Below are 20,900 nucleotides of genomic sequence, written 5' to 3'. Positions count from 1 at the left end.
ATTTTAACTTCAAAATTACATCAAAGAACTCTGGCATTACAGATAGTAACAGACCTCCTTCTGTGCATTAGAGTATTCATGTGACACAAAAAGCATCTCATTATATCCCTAAAAAACCATGATGACTTTGAAAAGACTTTCCTATCAGTTATCAAAGTGTATTACTGAATAATCTTAATATTCTTTTTTGTTACTGTAACTGATCCAGTTAACCTCCTTACCTACCTCTTCTCAGCATCAAGGGTCTCCTACTCACAGATGAGTGTTTTTTTTTTTTTTGTTTTTTTGTTTTTTTTTTTTTTTACCAAAGACATATGCTATAAAGACAGAACAACAACAACAAAAACATTTCCATGCATTTGCCTTAAGCTTGACTTTAAAATCAATTATTATATATAATATTGGAAATCAACAGAGAGATCCAGAACTTTTACCCTTACACACCCAACAACTGTCCATCTCAAACATACCAGTAACTGAAGGAGCTCACCTATCCCTGTTTTCTCTGTTAGCAGTGCATATGAGGCAGAAAGAGAAGGAAGACCTAGCTTAATGTGGTCTCTTCCTGGGTCCCTGGGTGTCTCTGGTGGCTCCTAGGTATTTGACTGGCCCAGGCCATTGTCCTCACAGAAACAGTAAGTGACTTTTCCATCAGGAATTACCAGAATCTATCAACTGCCCTAGAGAACATTAGAGAGATTATTGTGATTTGTCACTCCACGGGATTAGACAGAGAACTTCTGTGACTGTATGTGTTTGGGCACAATCAGATCCAGAAGATTGACAGAATCCTGATAAATGTTCTGTTCAGAATATAAATATCATTTAATAACTTCCAAAATATCTGGAAATTGGAAAATAGACAAAAATATTTCTGGCAAATACAGGATTCATCTGTCTCTCTATCTCGGTCTTTGTCTGTGTCTGTCTCTGTCCCTATCCTTTTCTCTTTCTCTCTCTGTCTTTGTTTCTCTCTCATGTGTGTGTAATTTATTTTTTTTTATTCTGTGATTGAATGCATCTCTTTGTTCTTAAAGGTGTGTGAAAATTGGAATGTGGGTAAAGAACACTTGAAGGATTTTCTAGACTTAACAAATCATGGCAAGATGCTTACATGGAGCTCCATTTGAATGTTTTTCACCTTTTGTACTAATTTTTGATGTAAATAGTGCATTAAGTTCATGCATGTATTTGCACATTAATAGAAAAAAATAGTCTTTGTCATGTAACCAGACTAAAATAAAATTTTATTCTGTTACTACTAAGTTCAGTTACATTCTTCCAGTTCTCTGCAAATAAATACTTTCAGCCATTAAATATGAAAATGTATGAACTATATAAATTAAGTAAGAAGGTTAAAAATGACTGTTCCAAAATCTTTCTTAATGAAGGTGACTTTTAGGATATGTATCTTTTGTGTTTAGATCTGAAGATTTAGAACCTACCTTAGTTGAGCAGGTCTCTGCCAGATGTGCATGAAACAGGTAGTGTTTTATCTTATCAGCTGACATTTGGGACTTCATATTTTGAAGACATTTCCCTCAGGTCTTGGCATGATTAATTATAATTCTGGGTCTGGATTCTACGTCGTAAGTCCAGTGCTAATTCTTTATTGTGGTAATCAAATTATTACAAAACAGGAGAAAAACTATTAACTATTTTGTAACTATCAAATATAATCTAAGGTTTACTTCTCCATTCAAAGCATAAATTCAACAAATCTCAAACAATTATCTGTCTCTACCAGCCCCATCACTTCCTGTAGTATTACATATTTTTATCTTTTTAGTTTTACATTATTTCAGGAATATTTCAGCTTTGACATAATTCTTTTATTTCTTAATAAAGTGATATAGTATAGTATTCACCCTTTTAAAGCAAAAACTTACTTGGTTTTCAGTTATCCATTGGTCGTATAGACACCAACACTAAGTATAGAAGTTTCTTAATAATAATTAAGTAATAAAATCATTCTCATTAGCAGTCATCCTCCCTTCTCAATTGTCTAGAGTCTCTGGAATACACATTTCTGATGATAAACATCTGCCTATCTATGACAGAAGATAAAACTTTAACTATGCAAAATGTAACTTCTTGCAACAGGCTCATTTTCATGTAAACTATTTTCATGCATCAAAATATCTTTCTTTTTATGGCTAAATTCTACACACATGTGTGCATGCACACACAAAAAAATGTATTTTCTGGTGGGCATTTAATTTATTAGAGCTTTCTGGCTACTCTCATCATTTTCATGGATGTCAATGTCAGTGTTAAGGGTGCATTCCATAAATGTTATGTGAGTGCAGGCTATAATCAGGTACCTGCTTTGAACTAATAATAAAATATGTGTATTCCATAGTTGGCATCCCATGCTAATTTGTTTGTGTGTGTGTGTGTGTGTGTGTGTGTGTGTGTGTTTAATTGTGGGTTTGCCCCTTGATTTGCATTTGAGACCAGAGGAGGATGTTAGATATCTTCCTAGCACTCTCTACTTCATACTCTGATGAAGTGTCTCTAACTTAATCTAAAGATTAGCATTTGTGGCCAGTCTGGTTGCACAGTGAGCTCTCAGGACTACCTCTATCAGCCCCACAGTTTTGGAGTTACAGGAACTCAGAAATTTTTAAGTGATGCAGGAGGTTCACACTCAGTTCTTCATACTTGCACAAGCACTTTGTACCACTGAAATACCTCACTGGCTCCAGCAATGTCATGGTCTTATTCCTCAATGAAATGACCCCAACAATGTTAATTTCATAATATCATAGTTCTATATACTTAGTATGTTCTTTCTTGAACTTTCTTGTTTTTCTCAACTAAAAGCATAGGACTGTCCTAGTCACTCCTCTGTTGCTGTGAAGAGACATCAACACCAAGGCAATCTTTATAAAAGAAAGCATTTAATTGGGGGCTTGCTTAGAGTTTCAGAGAATTGTCATGTCAGAGAGCATGGTGGCATGCAGGCCAGTATAGCTCTGTACTTCATTCTGATAGATAGAGAGAACATGAGTCATTGAGTCTGGCATGGGCTTTTGAAACCTTAAAGCCAACCCATAGTGACATCCTTCCTCCAAGAAGGCCACACTGACTCCAACAAAGCCACAACTCCTAATCTTTTAATTTTTCTCAGGTATTGTCACTCCCTGATGACTAAGCCTTCAAATACATGAACTTATTGGAGTCATCCTTTTTTTTTATTTAAAACAATTTTTTTATTCATTTTCCATACCAACCCCAGATCCCAGATCTGCCTCTCATTCTTCCTTCCACTCCCCCACATCATTCCCCTGACACACCCCTCTTCCCCTACTCCAAAAGGGTAAGGCCTCCCATGAGGAGTCAGCAAAGCTTGGTACATTCAGCTGAGGCAGGACCAAGCTCCTCCCCTGTAGTGGGTAGCCATTCCAGCTTTGGTATGGAAGTTCCAACCCCCATTGAGGCTTTGGTAACTATCATGCCTACAAGGCAGGGCCAAGAGAAGGCCCTGAAGACCTGAGATCAGCATGCGCCACCCTCTCTTGTTTCTGGGACCCTGGACACTAGAGGTAGATGGAACAGAGTTCTCCAGAGAACACCGCCGGACTGTGCTACGTCTTCCCTAGACCCTTTAGCCTATCTCTTCATTTGTGAGCTACCCCACAAAACAAACCTCCCTTTTAACTACGTGGAGTGGCCTGAATAATTTCACCATTATCTGGCGTCCAACGTGGGGCAAATTTCAAAAGGCTGGGTGGCTCCTGCCCTCAGCTACCTCCCTCAGCTTCCTCCCCAGCTGGCTGTCGCTTGAAGTTGCAGGTTACCACATGCAGAGTTCTGTAAAGTTCTGTAAAGCCAGGAAAAATGGAAGCCTACACAGTTCCATTCCTGAAAAGGAGCTAATCTAGTCTCAGTTCTGCAGCAAGTTTAGCCCCAGACCAGCAATATCCTCCCTGAGTGCCTGCTCCCCACCATAGCCCAAGGCTTCCACGGTTTCACCTAGCTAAAATAGACAGGGCACTGTCCCCTGTCCTGGCAGGGGTTTGGAGCCAGGCTGCTGGCAGACATATTATCTGTAGAGGCAGAGAGGGGCTTAGAGTGGCCTGGAAGTCTCCACCCCCTAAAGGTCCAAGGGGTCACTGGAAAAACTGCCTGCTGCCCATGCTCACTCTGATGCCAGCCAAGGCATTCAACAGGACCTGCTTTAGTGCTATACCAATGCCTCTTTTTGGCTGAAAAGTGCTACTATACCCCTCAGAACCACGGAAAGGTAAGATAGACAAAGCAGTGTTTTATTTCAAGTAAAAGTACTTGATAATTTTATACCTTAAAATTGACTAACAAATTTTGAGTAATTCTTGTAATATGGCCAACAACACCTTTTTGTCTGTATTATGAATGACATTTTCCTGGAAATATGTGATCTTCCTCAGGCATATCTGGCCTGTACCATATTGACATTCATCATAATAATTCACACAGTGTTCAAACACTGGTTTAATAATAAGAACAAAGATGAGTCATTATTGGGACTGATACAGGCTTTAAAAGATAACAATGAAGGCTTACAGAAAAAGATTCTCTCTCTGGAATCTGCTTACCAGGATTTACTGGCTTTCAAAGATAGCAGTGAAGGCTTACAGAAAAAGATTCTTTCTCTGGAATCTGCTAATCAGGATTTACAAAATAGGCTTGTACCAAAAATTGATCTTATTGATAATAAATGTAAATATTTAATGGATAGAACACTAATTCTTCAGACACTATATAAGGAAAAAAAGATTATTATTAATTGATAAGATAAGGTCCATGGAATCATGTGTTTCTGAGAAACATAAAAACTTCTATGATTCCATGAGAAATCTGGAGTCCCTTGCAAGAGAGGAGGTTCACTCCCTAGAACAGACCCTAGGTGCTCATTTGTAAGCCCTAGAAGAAACTCTCAGTAAACATGACAAGGAACCTAATAAGCAGAAGGGCAAGACCTTAGGGGTTGTAACATCTCCAAATGGCTCTCATACAAAGGCTTATCCTGTTATCATCCATGAGAAGCCAACAGATGACACATACCCTGAGCCATATAATACATATACATTACAACCAATTTCAACAAGGGACTTTAAAAATACAAAGGAAACAGTAGTTACGTATGGGGTACACTCCACATATGTAAGAAAGATGTTAAATTCTATCTCACATAGAATCATTCCAGATGACTGAGATCAGTTAATTTCAGCTGTTCTAAAATATAGCCATCAGTTACAGTGGAAAAGCTGGTTGAGAGAAGAGGCAAAAAATTTAGAACAACAAGGTAAACTCAGAGGTTTTGTGATCTCCCAAGATGAAATACTTGGTGAGGGATGTTTCGCTGACAGGAATGTACAAGCCACTTATGATGAGCATACAATATCCCTATGCCGTACAGTAGCTCTAAATGCTTGGAAAAAAATTCCAGAACCTGGAAAACCAACTGAGGTATACACAAAGATATTTCAGGGACCACACGATTTTTTACAAAGGCTGAACACAGCTACAACAAAAGCTGTGTCAGATAAAGAATTTAAAAAAGTATTAACTGAGTCCTTGGCATTCGACAATATAAAGGGACTATTGTCTTCAAGATTCTAATTCTCTCCATGCTCACTCTTGATTTCTCGGGATCCTTTCTTACATGTCTTTATATCTAAACTTTCCATTTTGATAAAAAATAAGTTTTTCCAATAGCAGTCTCTAAAGTCTCCAAAAGGAAGATGGGGCCCCAACAAAAGCAACTCTATCAAATCCAGAATGATGCCATAGTAATCATCATCATACTACACTTCTTGCTAGAATTTCAGACAATTTTACTAATTACTCTAAGACTTGCTGCAGAATCTACAGCTAGTCTAACTGAGATTCAACTATCTGAGCTTTCTCACAGTACCCAACAGAGATACTATCACCCCCTAAACAGCAGGAAGCAATTCTAAGAAAACGATGCCCCTTCTCCCTAAGGTTTCATATTTCTCAGTGTTATGGATGATGGTTATAGGGTTGGGGGTGAAAGAAAATATTAAACTCAGTACTCTCCTTAAAAAAAGGGAAAAGAAGAAATGGAATGGATAGGTATAAGATATTATAGTAGATTATTGTATATACTAGTAAACAAATTTAGTAAAATAGCATCCTTAGATAATTTGCACTGTAATTTGCACTGTTACGGATTCTTATATGTTGATGCAAATGTAGACTATTTTTATATTCCTGTTTAAGAAAATTTGTATGTTGATACAAATACAGAACTATATTTGTTATAATGTACATATATTTATACTCTTATTTGAAATATTTTATATTGATACAAATGTAAATTTATATCTGTCATACTTTATGTATGTTCTACTTCTGTTTAGGATATTCAGTATATTTATATATATTTAAGATTATTGTCATATTGCATATTGCACTATATATTCCTAACTCTGTTATAAATATCTTGTGTATTGTCACAATTTTGAAGTCATTATTCTTTACCATACATTTGCTTATAGACTGTTTACCTGGTTTACATGAAACCTTAGTCCTTAAGTTATTTTGGTAGATAAGACTTACAGATTTATAGTCACCTATGCTGGTCATCTCTAGAGTTACGCTAGTTAGGTTATCCAGATTTACAGAAAAATAGGTCAGATGGACAGGTAATCTTCAAACACTCCATAGACCTAGAGAATATGGCATTTAAATAACTTAGAATTCTGTTGACATGAGACACAATTGCTCTTGGCAGCACCAATTTGATCCTGAGAGAATGTTGTGCTTCTAAGACATTTCCATTTGGAAGTTTGTCTTCTTGGCACAAAATGGCCTACTGGGCAAACAACTGCCCTTGCCTTGACTGCTGACAGTACGAAGGCAATGCTGTCCTTTTTGGACAAGTGGGACAAAGGAAAGCAACCACTCTACTCTGCCAAGACAGGGTAAGATGGTCTTTCAGAATTCCTGCTTCTGAAAATGGTCTGTCAGATACTCTAGGCCTGTAGCCAATTTGAATGCACCAACAATGCTGAGAAACATTAGGTGACTGTCCAGGCTGCTAGCTGTCTCGGTCTACTCTTGCAAGATTCCTGAAAGTTGCTTGCATCCATCTACCAATTCCCAGGTACCATTATATTTCTTTTCAGGTCTTTGATGGGATTGAAGACTAACAGTTATTGCTGTGGATATTGCTCTATATAAATAAAACACTGATGGCCAGTGACTAGACAGGAAGTATAGGCGGGACAAGGAGAGAGGAGAATTGGGGAAACAGGAAGAAGGAGGGAGAGACACTGCAGCCACCACCAGGACAAGCAACATGTAAAGACACCGGTAAGCCACCAGGCACGTGGCAAGGTATAGATTTATAGAAATGGGTTAATTTAAGATATAAGAACATTTAGCAAGAAGCCTACCATGGCCATACAGTTTGTAAGTAATATAAGTGTCTGAGTGATTATTTTATACGTGGACTATGGGACTGCAGGGCTTGGTGGAACCTGGAGAGAAGCCCTCCAGCAACAGTTATAATTACAACATATATATATATATATATATATATATATATATATATATATATGTGTGTGTGTGTGTGTGTGTGTGTATTACAAATAAATATATATTATCTTAGATAGAACATATTAAGTATTAGAATCAGGTTCTTTAGGATAGGACACCTTTTGGAATGATCTTTGTAACATATCATTTACCTACTCTCTAGACTTCTCTGAATTTTAGTATGTGTTTCTTGCTTGATATTGTTTACATTGATTGTAGTTCCATCTTATATAGGTCATTATCCCTCATTACTCCTGGACAATATTTGATAACCATTCCTTTGTATGTAATCTTGTATTAAGTTAGAACCTTCTTATTTAGACAAAAGGGGGAGATGTAGTGGGTAGTGTAGCATGAATCTTCAAAGTTCTTATTAATAAAATCAAACCCGAGGCGAGTTATTGGGGTCCATGCTGGTAGATCAGAGAGACAGAACAAGCCACAGCTATCTCACCTCGCCGGATGCTCAGCTGGTTTTGTCTCCTCAGACTGGAGGCCTCTGAGTCCTCATCTGGAATGGGTCTCAGCTGAATTACTGCTCAAAAGCCTGAATGCTTAACTAGCCAAATGCTTAACCAGCCAAAAGCTTCTAGTTTCTGGTCCTCACGCCTTATATATCTTTCTGCTTTCTACCAACTCTCCCTGGGATTAAAGGCTGGCTTTCTGGGATTAAAGGTGTGTGTCACCATGCTTGGCTATTTCCAATGTGGCCTTGAACTCACAGAGATCCAGAAGGATTTCTATCTCTGGAATGCTAGGATTAAAGATATGAGTGCCACCATTTTCTACCTTTGTATTTAGTGGCTGTCTGTTCTCTGACCCCAGATAAATTTATTAGAGTACACAATATTTTGGGGAACACAATACCACCACAGGGTAGCCATTCCAGCTTTGGTCTGGAAGTTCCAACCCCCACTGAGGCTTTGGTAACTATCACACCTACAAGGCAGGGCCAAGAGAGGGCCCTGAAGACCCAGACCCGGATGCACCACCCTCTCTTGGTTCCTGGACCCTGGACACTAGAGGTAAACTGAACAGTGTTCTGCAGAGAACACCGCCAGACTGCGCTACATCTTCCCTAGACCCTGTAGCTTATCCCTTCATTTGTGAGTTACCCCACAAAATAAACCTCATGTTTAGCTATGTGGAGTGGCCTGAATAATTTCACCACTACTCCCCTTTGTATAAAGGGTGAGCAAGGCATCCCACCATAGGTAATGGGCTCCAGAAAGCCAGCTCATACACCAGGTATAGATCCTGATCCTATTGCCAGGGACCCCTCAAACAGACCAAGTTACACATCTGTCTCATGTATGCAGAGGGTTTAGTCCCATCCCATGCAGGTTCCACAGCTGTTTGTCTAAAATTCCTGAGTTCCTACAAGCTTGGTTCAGTTGTCTCTGTAGATTTCCGCATCATGATCTTGACCCCTCCCTTCCTCATACAATCCCTCTTCCCTCTCTTCCACTGGACTCTGGGAGCTTGGCCTCATGCGTGGCTGTGGATCTCTGCTTCTGCAGAGTCATTCTTATTCAAACCACCACAAATACCTTATACAGAACGTAATTTTCTGCTCTTTTTGATTGTGTGAATATTCTAGCATGAATATTTGAAAAATAATTGCTGAAATGCATTAACTATTTTAGTTTAGTTGAAGTTGATAATAAAGAGAAAAAGTAGAAATGGACTAGGCTTGGGACATATTTCTGGAATGAATGTATTCTATGCAAAGTAAATTCAACTCTGTGAATATGCAAATCATGAGCATGGGACTCTGCCAAAGTGAAGCATGAAAATGCAGTTGGAGGATGTGCAGAACTAGTGGTGACTTTACAAGAAGCCAGGAGCAGAAAGAGTAGAGACTAGGTCAATATACTCAATGACTATAAGACCTTCCATCAGACTCCTCAAATGACCCATGGCATTTCCGAGCACAAATGCTCTAGGGTTTAAGCCTCTACCAATTTACCTTTAAACTGTCGATCTAAACCATTGCACTGTTTTCTAGTTCAATTGTTCATTGTCTGTGTGCAAATTTGTGTTCTATTCTTTCTCTATTCCTTATTTTTTGAGATTTGATACCTATATGGTATACTTTATGTATACATAGTGCAGGTATTTGCTTTCTGTTTTCTTATGGATTTTGCCATGTTTAAATGATATTGATAACAATTTAATTTTGATCAGATACACAGACTATGTTTTTATGTTTTCTTATTTTGTGTATGTATGTATAGTGTGTGTGTGTGTGTGTGTGTGTGTGTGTGTGTGTGTGTATTAGCATATGTGGGGGTAGATGTACAGGTACAGGTTGGTTTATAAAGAGTCCTCAAGGTTCATGTCAAAAGCTTTTCACAGCTCCTCTACCTTACCATTTGTAACACTCTCTTAGTTAAACCATTTGTAGTTATATGCATTTCACCAATGTGTAATTTATATCAACTACCAAAAATGTTTTTGCATTCTTTCACAATATTGTTTATAATTAATTTTAATTCTTTAGGAATGGATTGATGAAGATCTTTTCCCATTCTGTAGGCTGCTGTTTTGTCTTATTGACCATGTCCTTTGACTTACAGAAGCTTTTCCTTTTCAGAAGGTCCTATTTATTAATCAGTTTCAGTGTCTATGCTACTGGTGTCATATTCAGGATGTAGTCTCCTGTGCCAATGTGTTCAAGGCTACTTCTCACTTTTTCTTCTGTCAGGTTCAGTGTAACTGGGTTTATGTTGAGGTCTTTGATCCACTTGGACTTGAGTTTTGTGCACGGTGACAGATATGGATCTATATTCATTCTTCTACATGTTGACATCCAGTTATGTCATCATCATCGGTTGAAGATGCTTTCTTTTTTCCATTGTACAATTTTGTCTTCTTTGTCAAAAAACAGTTGTTCATAGGTGTGTGGGTTAATGTCAGGGTCTTCAATTCATTTCCATTGTTCCATGTGTCTGTTTTTATGCCAGCACCAAGCTGTTTTTGTTACTGTTTCTCTATAGCAGAGCTTGAAGTCAGGGATGGCAATGCCTCCAGAAGTTCCTTTACTGGTTAATCATCAGATGTGATAAAGTCAGGAAATATGATAAAGTCAGGAAAAAGCATCTAAGTCCAAGAATCTCATAGTGACCCTGGTTATAAAATGCCACAAAATATTCTATCTGCTAGAAAACCACCTACTTCCAAGAATAGCTTTCTAGTTCTAAAGAGCAGAGTGCTGTGAAACAATCACAGGACACTAATAATAAAAATATTACATTCCTACTACTAGAAGAATAACCAGCTTGAATTTTGTTCCTTCTCAGATATATAAGAAGAAAAGAAGATATAAAATATAACAAATAAGAACACAGATGAGAAGAGATACACACATATGAGAGAGAGTGTGTGTGAGAGAGGGAGGGAGGGAGAGAGAGAGAGAGAGAGAGAGAGAGAGAGAGAGAGAGAGAGAGAGAGAGAGAGTTATGTCCTTTGTTAGGAAAATGTTCTATGAAAAAGGCCATACTCTCAGTACCATAAAGGAAAAAATATCTACTGAGTTATTCCAGGAGATGTAAGTTACACATTAGTTTTATAAATTGATCTTCAATTTATATTATATACAAACTGTGCTTTAAAAACCTCATTGTTTCTTTAAAATTATGTGATCTTAGCCAGAGCACAATGTGATGATACAAGTCTGTACTCAAAGCACTAAGAAGGCAAAGGAAGGCTGTCATGAGCGTTAGATGAGTAGAGATACCTGCTTTGAACTAATAATAAAATAATAAGTGCTGTGGGATATCTTTCTGTATGCTGTGAATATGTGTTGCTCTGATTGGTTGATAAATAAAGCTGTTTGGCCAATGGTGAGGCAAGATAATATTAGGCAGTACATTCCAACTGGAGAGAGTGGAAGAAGAGAAGAGAGGCAAAGGAGACACTGTGAGCTACTGCCAGGAGAAGAATGATGTGAAAGTACTGGTAAGCCACAAAGTCATGCAGCAACTTATAGATAAATAGAAATTGGTTAAATTATAAGAGCTAGCTAGCAAGAAGCTTTTGCTATAGGCCATCTAGTTTATAAATAATATAGCATCTGTGTATTTACTTGGGACTAAGTAGCTTTGGGATGCGAATAGAAGAAATTTGTCCCAACTGTGGGCCAGGTGGGACAAAGGAAAACTTCTGACTACAAATAAGAATTAACATCTATACAATCTTTTATTTACATATATATGTAGAGAGAGATTATATTTCTTAGAAGGTATACTGGAAATGTATTTTCCAAAATGAAAATATTCCTTCACTGGGAAACTGGTAAACAGACTAAATAGTGAACATCATTACCAACCTTAATTAGCTGGCATTCCTTGCAATCTTGTTTAAAAACAATTGATCTACTGTCTGTAATTTTGAGGTTTGAAACCATAGTATATATAGCAATTTCACACTTATATGTCTGCTGCTTCCATGCCATGTTGCTTGAGAAATTCTTTTCTGCTGAGTTCAGAAGTGCCATAGTCCTGGTCATCATTGTGCAATCTCTACAGTTGCATTGTATTTCAGAAAATTGAGGATCACGAAGTTTGCTGCAACTTTAAAGAATTTTAAAGCATTTCCTTCCGTTATTTTATAGCATGAAACAAACCTAGGTGACTGACAGAGAATTGGTTTCTGACTACATGTGAATGTGCACTGCATGATGAAGACTATCTTAGGTCTTATTACTTCCTGATCTTATGTGTTAATGAATGAATCTGCACTTGCAATTTTGCTGAAACAAATAGCAACATTTATGAATTGCTTGTCTGTTTATGTATTTATATAGACATAACCATTTTAATATGTAATTATTGTTTTTACTTGTTTCCATATTTCATGTCAAATAGACAATGCAGTTGTTTATAACATATATGAGGCAGTCAGGCCTTGATCAAATGATTTCTACAACCTCATACTCAATACAAATATCTCACACATATAGAGTCACTGTTAACAATGGCTTTGAAACACATTTGTTCATAACCTCCAAAGGGAACATTTAACCCAAACAATGAAGTGGTCAGGGAAAAAAAGAGACAGTACCAAGAAAAAATGATATCAATATAGTACATGAGTATCTTTATGAAAATTCATTCCTTTCTTTCTAAGTTATTTTGAACATCTGTGAATCTAAAAAGGAAATGGACTACTGGCCCATAAGAGTTTTGGAATTGCAGGATGTTCTGTCTAGAATACATTTCTTTCTTTAGTGTACATAACTTCAGATATAAGACAGGGTCTCTCATTCAAGGTTGCTGGTATCCTACAAACAGGATTTAACATTTACCTTGGAAATTATTCTGCCCAGAACTCATTCTATGACAGTTTTGAAACTGATTAAAAGTTATTTGTTTGCTCAAAATACTTTATGTCCATGACTTACATTAACTGATAGCACTCATGTTCATAAATTAAAGATAATTCACCATGAAAGAAAAATACATAATACAGAAAAGCACCTAATGTAATGTTCACGGTCTTTGATGTAGAGCCTAATTATGCAGCCTAGTCTCCCTCTGACATAGAATCCTTTTGCTACTTGCTATCTCATGCTAGGCTTACTGGTGTGTGTGCATAAGTTTGGCTTATGAAAATGATGTTTCAATGGGATACATGCAAAACAAAAACCTGTCAAAATGAAAAGATTTAAAAAAAAATGTGTAGATACAAATTCAATTAAGGAAACGATACAAAGACTGGCTGGCTGGGCTAGTCTTTTTATCTCAGATATAGGAGATTGAGACAGGGATTTCACAATTTCAAGGCCAGTCTGGAAAACACAATAGATAGCTACAACTACATGTGAATGACAAAAAATATTGTATGAATGCTGAATGAATATTTAAAACTATCTTTTGTTTTTAATTTTCTTCAAGGTCTTTTTCAAGCACTTGTTCCACAGACTGTAAATCAGCTGGTTTATCATGGGAATCACAGGGATATAAAATGAGAAGTAATTTTGTCTTGATTGAGGGAATAAAAAGAACTATGCTGAAAACGTGTGAGGAATATAGTTCTCTGCACCTAGGATAAGGTGAGAGGTGCAAGTAGGGAAATCTTTGAACCTTCTTCAGCACAGTACATTTTTAAGACTGATGTTATGATAAAACAACAAGAAATAAGGACCCCTGAAATGATGCTCAGCTCAAGGAAACCATAAAAAACAAATAATGCCAGCTCATTTACTTGAGTATCTGAGCAGGAAAGGAGGTAAAGTGGAGGTAAATAAGAGTTGTTGATCTTATTGGACCTACAGAAACATAAACAGAATGCCAATGTTGTGTATATCAATGCAATCTGATGTTCCCACATGGTAAACCCTAGCAATGAGCATGAAACACAACTGGCTGGACATGTTTGCTGTGTAGAGCATGGGGTTCCTAATGGCCCGGTATCTGTCAAAGATGATCACTGCCAGCACGACACACTCAGAATCTTCAAAAGTGCAGCATCTGAAGTACTGAATAGCACAGCCTCAGAAAGGAATTGACTTGTTCTTGCCAAGTATATCTACCAGCACCTTGGGACCAATTGCAGTGGAATAGAAGAGATTGCAGAATGAGAGGTGGCTCAGGAAAAAGTACATAGGTGTGTGAAGCTGGGGATCCATTCTTATCAAAATGTTCATAGTGAGATTCCCAAGGAGACTGATGAGATAGATGAGTAGAAATATGGCAAGCAGCATCCCTTTCATCTCAGCATTATCAGTAACTCCCTCCAAAATTAATTCATTCAAGAAGCAATTTTTTTATATCCATTATTTCTTCCTATCTCTAACTAGAAAAAAATACAAATGCAGTTTAACTGCTGGATATCAACAATGTATTTTTGAGGTAGAACACAATTCATTTCTTCCTCATGTATTTTGTACAATTAAAATTTCTCAGTACTGATTCTTTCTTGCAACCTTTTCTTAGCCTATTTATTGATAACATAATATGGCCAGTACCATGGCTTTCTGCCCATTCTGTAATGCACATAAGATCTACTTTTCTTGTTGCAAGAAATAGATTTGGTTACACTTTTTCTCATATGACTTTGTAATCATATGAAATAAACACAGGTATTAGAGAGACAGACTGTACATGAAGAGATTATTATTTCTATTCTTTAAGATATTAAATACTCAGTTTGGTTATTTTATTTGGGAAAGATCACATGAGCTAAAAAGATTCTATTGGCTTAGAAATAATCAGTGACTGATAACTCTAATAATGACTAAATATACTTACATGGTTATAGAAATATAGAACACAAGCATTTACTAGTAACAAAGATGGATATTACTTTTTTGTTTTACTTTATTTTTCTATGTCCTTTTAATTGAAATGAAGTTTTATCACTTCCCCTCCCCTTACCTCCCTCCAGCCACATCCTAGTATTTCTCATTCTACTCCCATGCTACCCACTCTTAAATTAATAGCCACGTCTTGATTATATTTGATATATTACATATATGTGTGTATACACGTATATATATGCACAAATATACACAAATATAGAATGTTCTGATTGATTTTGTTATTTTGTGCATATGGTTTCAAGGCTAGATATTTTTCTTGGTCTATGTTATATTACTTCAGGATTTACTGAGACATAAAGTAACCTTTATTTCATTTTTGCTTTTAGAATACATTTAGTTTTGTAATAGTACGCTTTACCTCTAAGAAGGAATGGTCTGGTAACAAAGGATGGTTCTTCTGACCCATTAGATGGCTAAAAACAAACAGCATCAAAAGAATTTATCAAATACAATTGGGATTCACTACTTGTATTATCTTCACAATGAAGAAAAGCAATTAGGATGGAGCACAATAAATGTTCCAAAATACATTTGCTTTCATTACATGCATGTGTGGGTATTTTCAATTCTATGTTTCACATATGTATATATGTGTGTATACATGTGTTCAAATGAACATTAGAATGTCAATGATGGTTAATTTGTCTTTTTTAGATTTTGTAAGAAATATGGAATATATTTCATAACACATGACATTACAGGCATTATTTGTGACACAATAAGTCAGAGGTTCTTACTTGATATTTACATTACTTAAATCCACACATGCAGGCATAATCGTAAAACAAGTAGAGACTTTTTTATGCAGCAAGACAAGAAGAAAATAATGAAAATGCTTCTCGTGGATACTATGAAGTTTTGTGAAACTCATGATTCTGTTCAAAAATCATTTTTATTCATTAGATTTAGTAATCTATTAAATCAGCAGACAATAAAATTATCACTGAAAATTGTAGCAGGCATTCTTCGAATGCCAGCCCCCAAATCATGACACAGGGACTTATTATTAATTATGAAAGCTCAGACTTAGCTTAGGTTTATTTCTAACTAGCTCTTATAACTTAAATTAACCTATTTCTATTAATTTACATACTGCCACATGAATCATAGCTTTTAAGTCTCCTACTGCATGTCCTGCTTCTTGTCCATCTCTTCTGGCATCTCTGCCCTGCCTAGAAATCTCCTCTTCTTTTCTCTCTGCTCAGAAGTCCTGCCTAACCTCTTCCTGTCTAGCTATCAGTCATTTAGCTCTTTAATAATCCAGTCATAAGATGCCTTAGCAAAGACACATCTTCACAGTGTACAAAAGGATTATTTCACAACAGAAAAATCTGTTTCTCAAGAGGTAAAATTGAAATTGTTTTGCTTCACCTGGTTTCTGAAAAGAAAAAACAATAGAGATGTAGGAACGCTCATGAGAAGAGTAATTCTTAGGTGTCTCAATGCTTTGATATTGATATATTATTATGCTAAATGTCATTTGTGACTGAAGGTTGTGAAACCATTTTCACATGGCTTTGGCATGACCAATTAGTTTTTTCTTCTATAGTCTTCACTATAAATACATCAAAATCTTTAGCAAATGTGTAGCTTGAAGTGTTTGCTATCTTCATTACTTTTTCTATTTCAGTAAGGATTCCACAACATATATTAAAAATATAAACTTTCCTTATCCAAAGTAGAAAGCTAATAGCTCCAACTTTAAGGTCCTATCTCCCTTTTCTTGTACATTTTTCTCAATATTAAAGTATTTCATTTATTATCTCATTTAGGAATACAGCTATTCATTTTTAAAGATTAATTTATTTTTGTTTCATGTGTATTAGTATTTTTCCTGTATCATTTTATGTGTACTACATGAGCACATGTTGCCAACAGAAGGCAGAAGATGGCATTGGATCTCTCATAAACAAAGTTTCATGGGGTTATGACCTAACATGTGGGTGTTAGGAATCACAGACAAGTCACTGTAGGAGGAGCAAATGCCATCTCTTCAGGCCTAAAGTGGGTTTCAAAAGATCAGCTAAGAGTTAACTTTCTAGGCTCTTTTAATAGAGAAAAAAACATAAACTGGAGGTTTCTAGAAGGATTTGAAAACATAGGAACTTGGCAAGCAAAATTCAGAAGCAGACAGCAGTTTAAGATTACTGATCAGAATGATTTATGATTTTGTGAAGGGTGGAGGTCAAGTTGTCATCTCATAGTCAGGGTGTGGAGCAAGTCAAATTCCAGGAAAAAGAAACAAATTTTAGAGTAAACAGAAACTCATTTTGACCTTTGTAACAAGATGGCTTCTCACCTTAAGATGGAATCGGGCTGGTTCATCAGTAGATTTCCATACTTATATTTATTGAGATGATCTTTATTTCCTATTTCTGTAATTGTTAATGTAACTCATTTGTGGACATCTGTGTGCTGAACTAACTTTGCCTTCCATAAATAAATTCTCCTAGATGAAGATTAAGATAGATTTAATTAATAATTTAATAAAATTTGCTAATCCTTAGGAATTTTTTTTGCATCTACAGTAATGAGAGACACCAACCTATAATTTTATTTTCATGTCACTCTCTTTATCAGGATATATTATGCTCAAGGGTTTATATCCTAGGTGATTCTAGGTCCTCTCAAGTTGGCAACAACAACCATTGTAACCCCTATCCTTGTCAACGGAACAGATTTAAGAAAGCTTTCCATCACTTGTTTTCATAGTCTTGTGACAATTTTACAATGTAAAATACAGTCAATTAAACATCAAAAAGATCCATATTCATTAACAATTTATGCACTTTAAAAGTTTAAAACTCTTAACTGTGAATTTTGATGCAGGGAAAAATTACCAAGAACAGAAATAAAGTTATATGCTTCTAACACATAATGCCACAGAATAAATATTTCTACTCCAAACTAGAACAATCAGGGCTTATCAGAGAATGAAAAAAAAAAAAAAAAAAAAAAAACAACAACACAGAAAATGAAAAAGAAACAAACAAATATACCAAGACCAAATGCCAAATCCTGCAGCTCCATGTCTAGTGCCTGGGATTCATAATACATTTATCTGGGTGACAAAGAACTTAGGTATCTCCTTCACCTCTGTACCTGAAGCCTGAAATGCTGTCTGGAGACTGAAGCCAGCCTATGTTCCGCGGTCCAGGTCTCTTCAATATCCTAGGATCTCTGAGAGTTTATACAACCTTTTTCTTAACGTGGGTGCTAGTCTGTTGCCATGTTAAAGCACTCTCTCTGAAAGTAACTGATGGGTAAGAAAGGTTCATTTCAGGTTATACTTCCAAGGCCATAGACCCTCATCAAGGGAATTCAAAGCAGGAACTCAAATAGGAACTGTAGCAGAAAGCACAGGGAAAAGCTACTTAGTGGCTCACTCTCTGTCTCATGCTCAGTCAGCTTTCTAAGGGATTGGAACTCTCACACTGACATCACTCAACACAGTTTCTTATAGACCTGGACATAGACAATCTGAACTGTACACTTTTTCAATTGATGTTCTGTCTTCCTAGGTGACTTGATGTATGTTGTGTCAAGTTTATTTTACACACACACACACACACACACACACACACACACACACACATACACACATACACACCATGTATTCATGCTTTCTGTTATCGCCCAGCCAAACATTACCCAGCCCTAGTTCTTCCATGAATACTCAATGTGTTTTAGAATATCGCTTGCCTTCTGTGAACCATAGTTGTATCAGCCTCTGTGTGATGAAACTGGAGGAACAATTTCCTAGGAAATTTCTTTCCAGGAAGAGGGAAACCCCTTCATCTTGGGCTTTCTTCATTTCAGTGAGCCTGAATGTCCACACAATGGAGTATGGGATTATGAATTACATTTGGCTGTGTTATTAAACAAGAGTTTGAATAGTCGTCCCAGTCTAATACTTGTGCATTTGCTGTTAATGTTGCTGCAAGTTCCCACATTGGCATCTGTCTTTGGAGTTAGGTGAATTTTAAGTGGTGCTTGTCACGGAGATTGTACCTTAGATCTTAGAGCTCTCTTGGTGGCATCTTTTACATCTTTATTTCTCAAACTGTAAATCAGTGGGTTGAGCACTGGGATGATAATGGTGTAGAACACTGAGATTATTTTATCAGTATTGGGGGAATAGAGGGAGCTGGGCCGAGAATAAATGAAGAGAAGTGTGCCCTGATAGATGGCCACAGAAGTAAGGTGAGAGGCACATGTGGAGAAGGTTTTCTTCCTTCCACTTGTAGAACGGATCTTCAAGACTGAGAGAAGGATGTAGAAGTAGGAGACAATGATGATGAAGAAACAGATGACCTCCACAGAGCTCCCGTATGTGGAAAGTAGCCACTCATTAATGGATGTGTCTGTGCAGGAAAGCTTCAGAAGAGGAGGGAGGTCACAGAAGAAATGATTGATGACATTTTTGTCACAATATTTCAGAATAAAGGCAAAAGATGTGTGAACCAGGGAACTCATGTTGCCACCAACATATGACAGCACAATCAACCATATGCAGAGGTTCCTGGACATTGCAACTGTGTACAACAAAGGATTACAGATGGCAACATAACGGTCATAGGCCATGGCAGCCAAGATAAAGGATTCAGTATCCGCAAATGTACAGAAGAAATAAAACTGAAGGGCACAGCCGAGGTAAGAAATAGATTTCTTTGCTGAGAAGAAATTGACGAGCATGTTGGGAACAATGACTGAAGAATAACAAAGGTCTACAAAGGAAAGGTTACTGAGGAAAAAGTACATAGGGGTTTGAAGGTGTGGGTCTGTCCTAATTAAAAACATCAAGCCAATATTCCCCACTAAAATCATGCAATACAATGTCAGGAACACAAGGAATAAGACAACCTGGAGTTCAGGTCGTGTTGGAAAACCTAACAAGATGAATTCGGTGACCAAGGTGTAGTTTCCATTTATAAATTCCATGCAGATATAGTTTTTTTTTTTCTTTTTTCTTTTTGAGGACTGTAAAGGTTTAAAAAAAATGATACAGGTAGAAAGCATGAGATAATTCAGAATAAATTTATTCCCTTAATTTAAAAATGCTAGTTAAATAAATAAAAGATCTATGCTCAAACTGTTTCCAAACACAATATTTGAGAGAGAGATGTATTCCAGACTTTAGTAGATGCCAGAACTGAAGGTTGCCTTGTGTTATTTTTATTCACCATTCTTTCTGGCACTGGACTATTGACTTTTTCTGTACCACATTGTAACAATGCATGTTTTTGTTTACATTTGGGTACTCAAATATAATAGTGTATCTAAATGAGAAGAAGTTGTTGATGAAAGCTCTACGTTAAAAGAAAAATTATTTTTATTTAAATTCATATAAATTGATATCTAATTTTTTTTTCTTTTGGTAACAGGAATTTAGAACAGTCTGCTTGTTTTCTTTTTATTCCTCACCACCCAAGATTTAAGATACAGGTATGGTGTGCTGGCTAGTTTTGTCATCTTGACATAAGCTACAGTCATTGTAGAGAAGGAAGGATCCTCAACTGAGAAAATTCCTCTGTAAGATTAGACTGTAGACAAGGCTATGAGGCATTTATTTTAAAATTGATTAACTTGGGAGGGCCCAGCCCATTATGGAAGAGTCTATTCCTTGGCTGGTGGTCCTGGGTTCTATAAGAAAGTCTGAGCATGCCAGAAGGAGCAAGCCAACAAAGCGCACCCCTCCATGGCCTCTGCATCAGCTCCTGCCTCCAGGTTCCGGGCCTGTTTGACTTCCTGCTCTGACTTACTTTGACAATGACCAATAATGTGAAGTGTAAGATAAATAAATCTATATGTCTCCAAGTTGCTTTGGAATTGGTGATTCATTAAATAAATAGTAATTCTAACTAAGACACATGGGTTTCCTTTTTAAGTGTTGATGTAGTTGTATAACAAAAACCAACTTATATTTTCCAACTACAAGACAGAGAAGCATCATTAATGAAATTAAATCAATTTTCAAGAACTGTAAGCTGAGTATGTTTCAGTAAAATAATTCCTTAAGTTTTTC

The 20,900-nt window shown here is 36.6% G+C and overlaps 1 protein-coding gene and 1 pseudogene across 1 annotated transcript; both read right to left on the bottom strand.

Moving 5' to 3' along the window:
* Nucleotides 1-13,420: 13,420 nt before the first annotated feature.
* On the bottom strand, nucleotides 13,421-14,293 carry LOC114687341 (annotated as a pseudogene).
* Nucleotides 14,294-18,871: 4,578 nt separating this feature from the next.
* LOC114687336 (olfactory receptor-like protein OLF1) lies at nucleotides 18,872-19,816 on the bottom strand. The gene has a single exon (XM_028862002.1). The coding sequence runs from the start codon at nucleotides 19,814-19,816 to the stop codon at nucleotides 18,872-18,874; it is 945 nt and encodes a 314-aa protein (XP_028717835.1).
* Between the last annotated feature and the right edge of the window lie 1,084 nt (nucleotides 19,817-20,900).

The sequence above is a fragment of the Peromyscus leucopus genome, chromosome 4, assembly GCF_004664715.2.
Source record: "Peromyscus leucopus breed LL Stock chromosome 4, UCI_PerLeu_2.1, whole genome shotgun sequence".
Lineage (NCBI taxonomy): Eukaryota > Metazoa > Chordata > Mammalia > Rodentia > Cricetidae > Peromyscus > Peromyscus leucopus.
This window is presented reverse-complemented; position numbering and strand designations above follow the sequence as displayed.

Coding starts and splice junctions, on each gene's coding strand:
- LOC114687336 (XM_028862002.1), bottom strand. CDS start 19,816: ATGGAATTTATAAATGGAAACTACACCTTGGTCACCGAATTCATCTTG.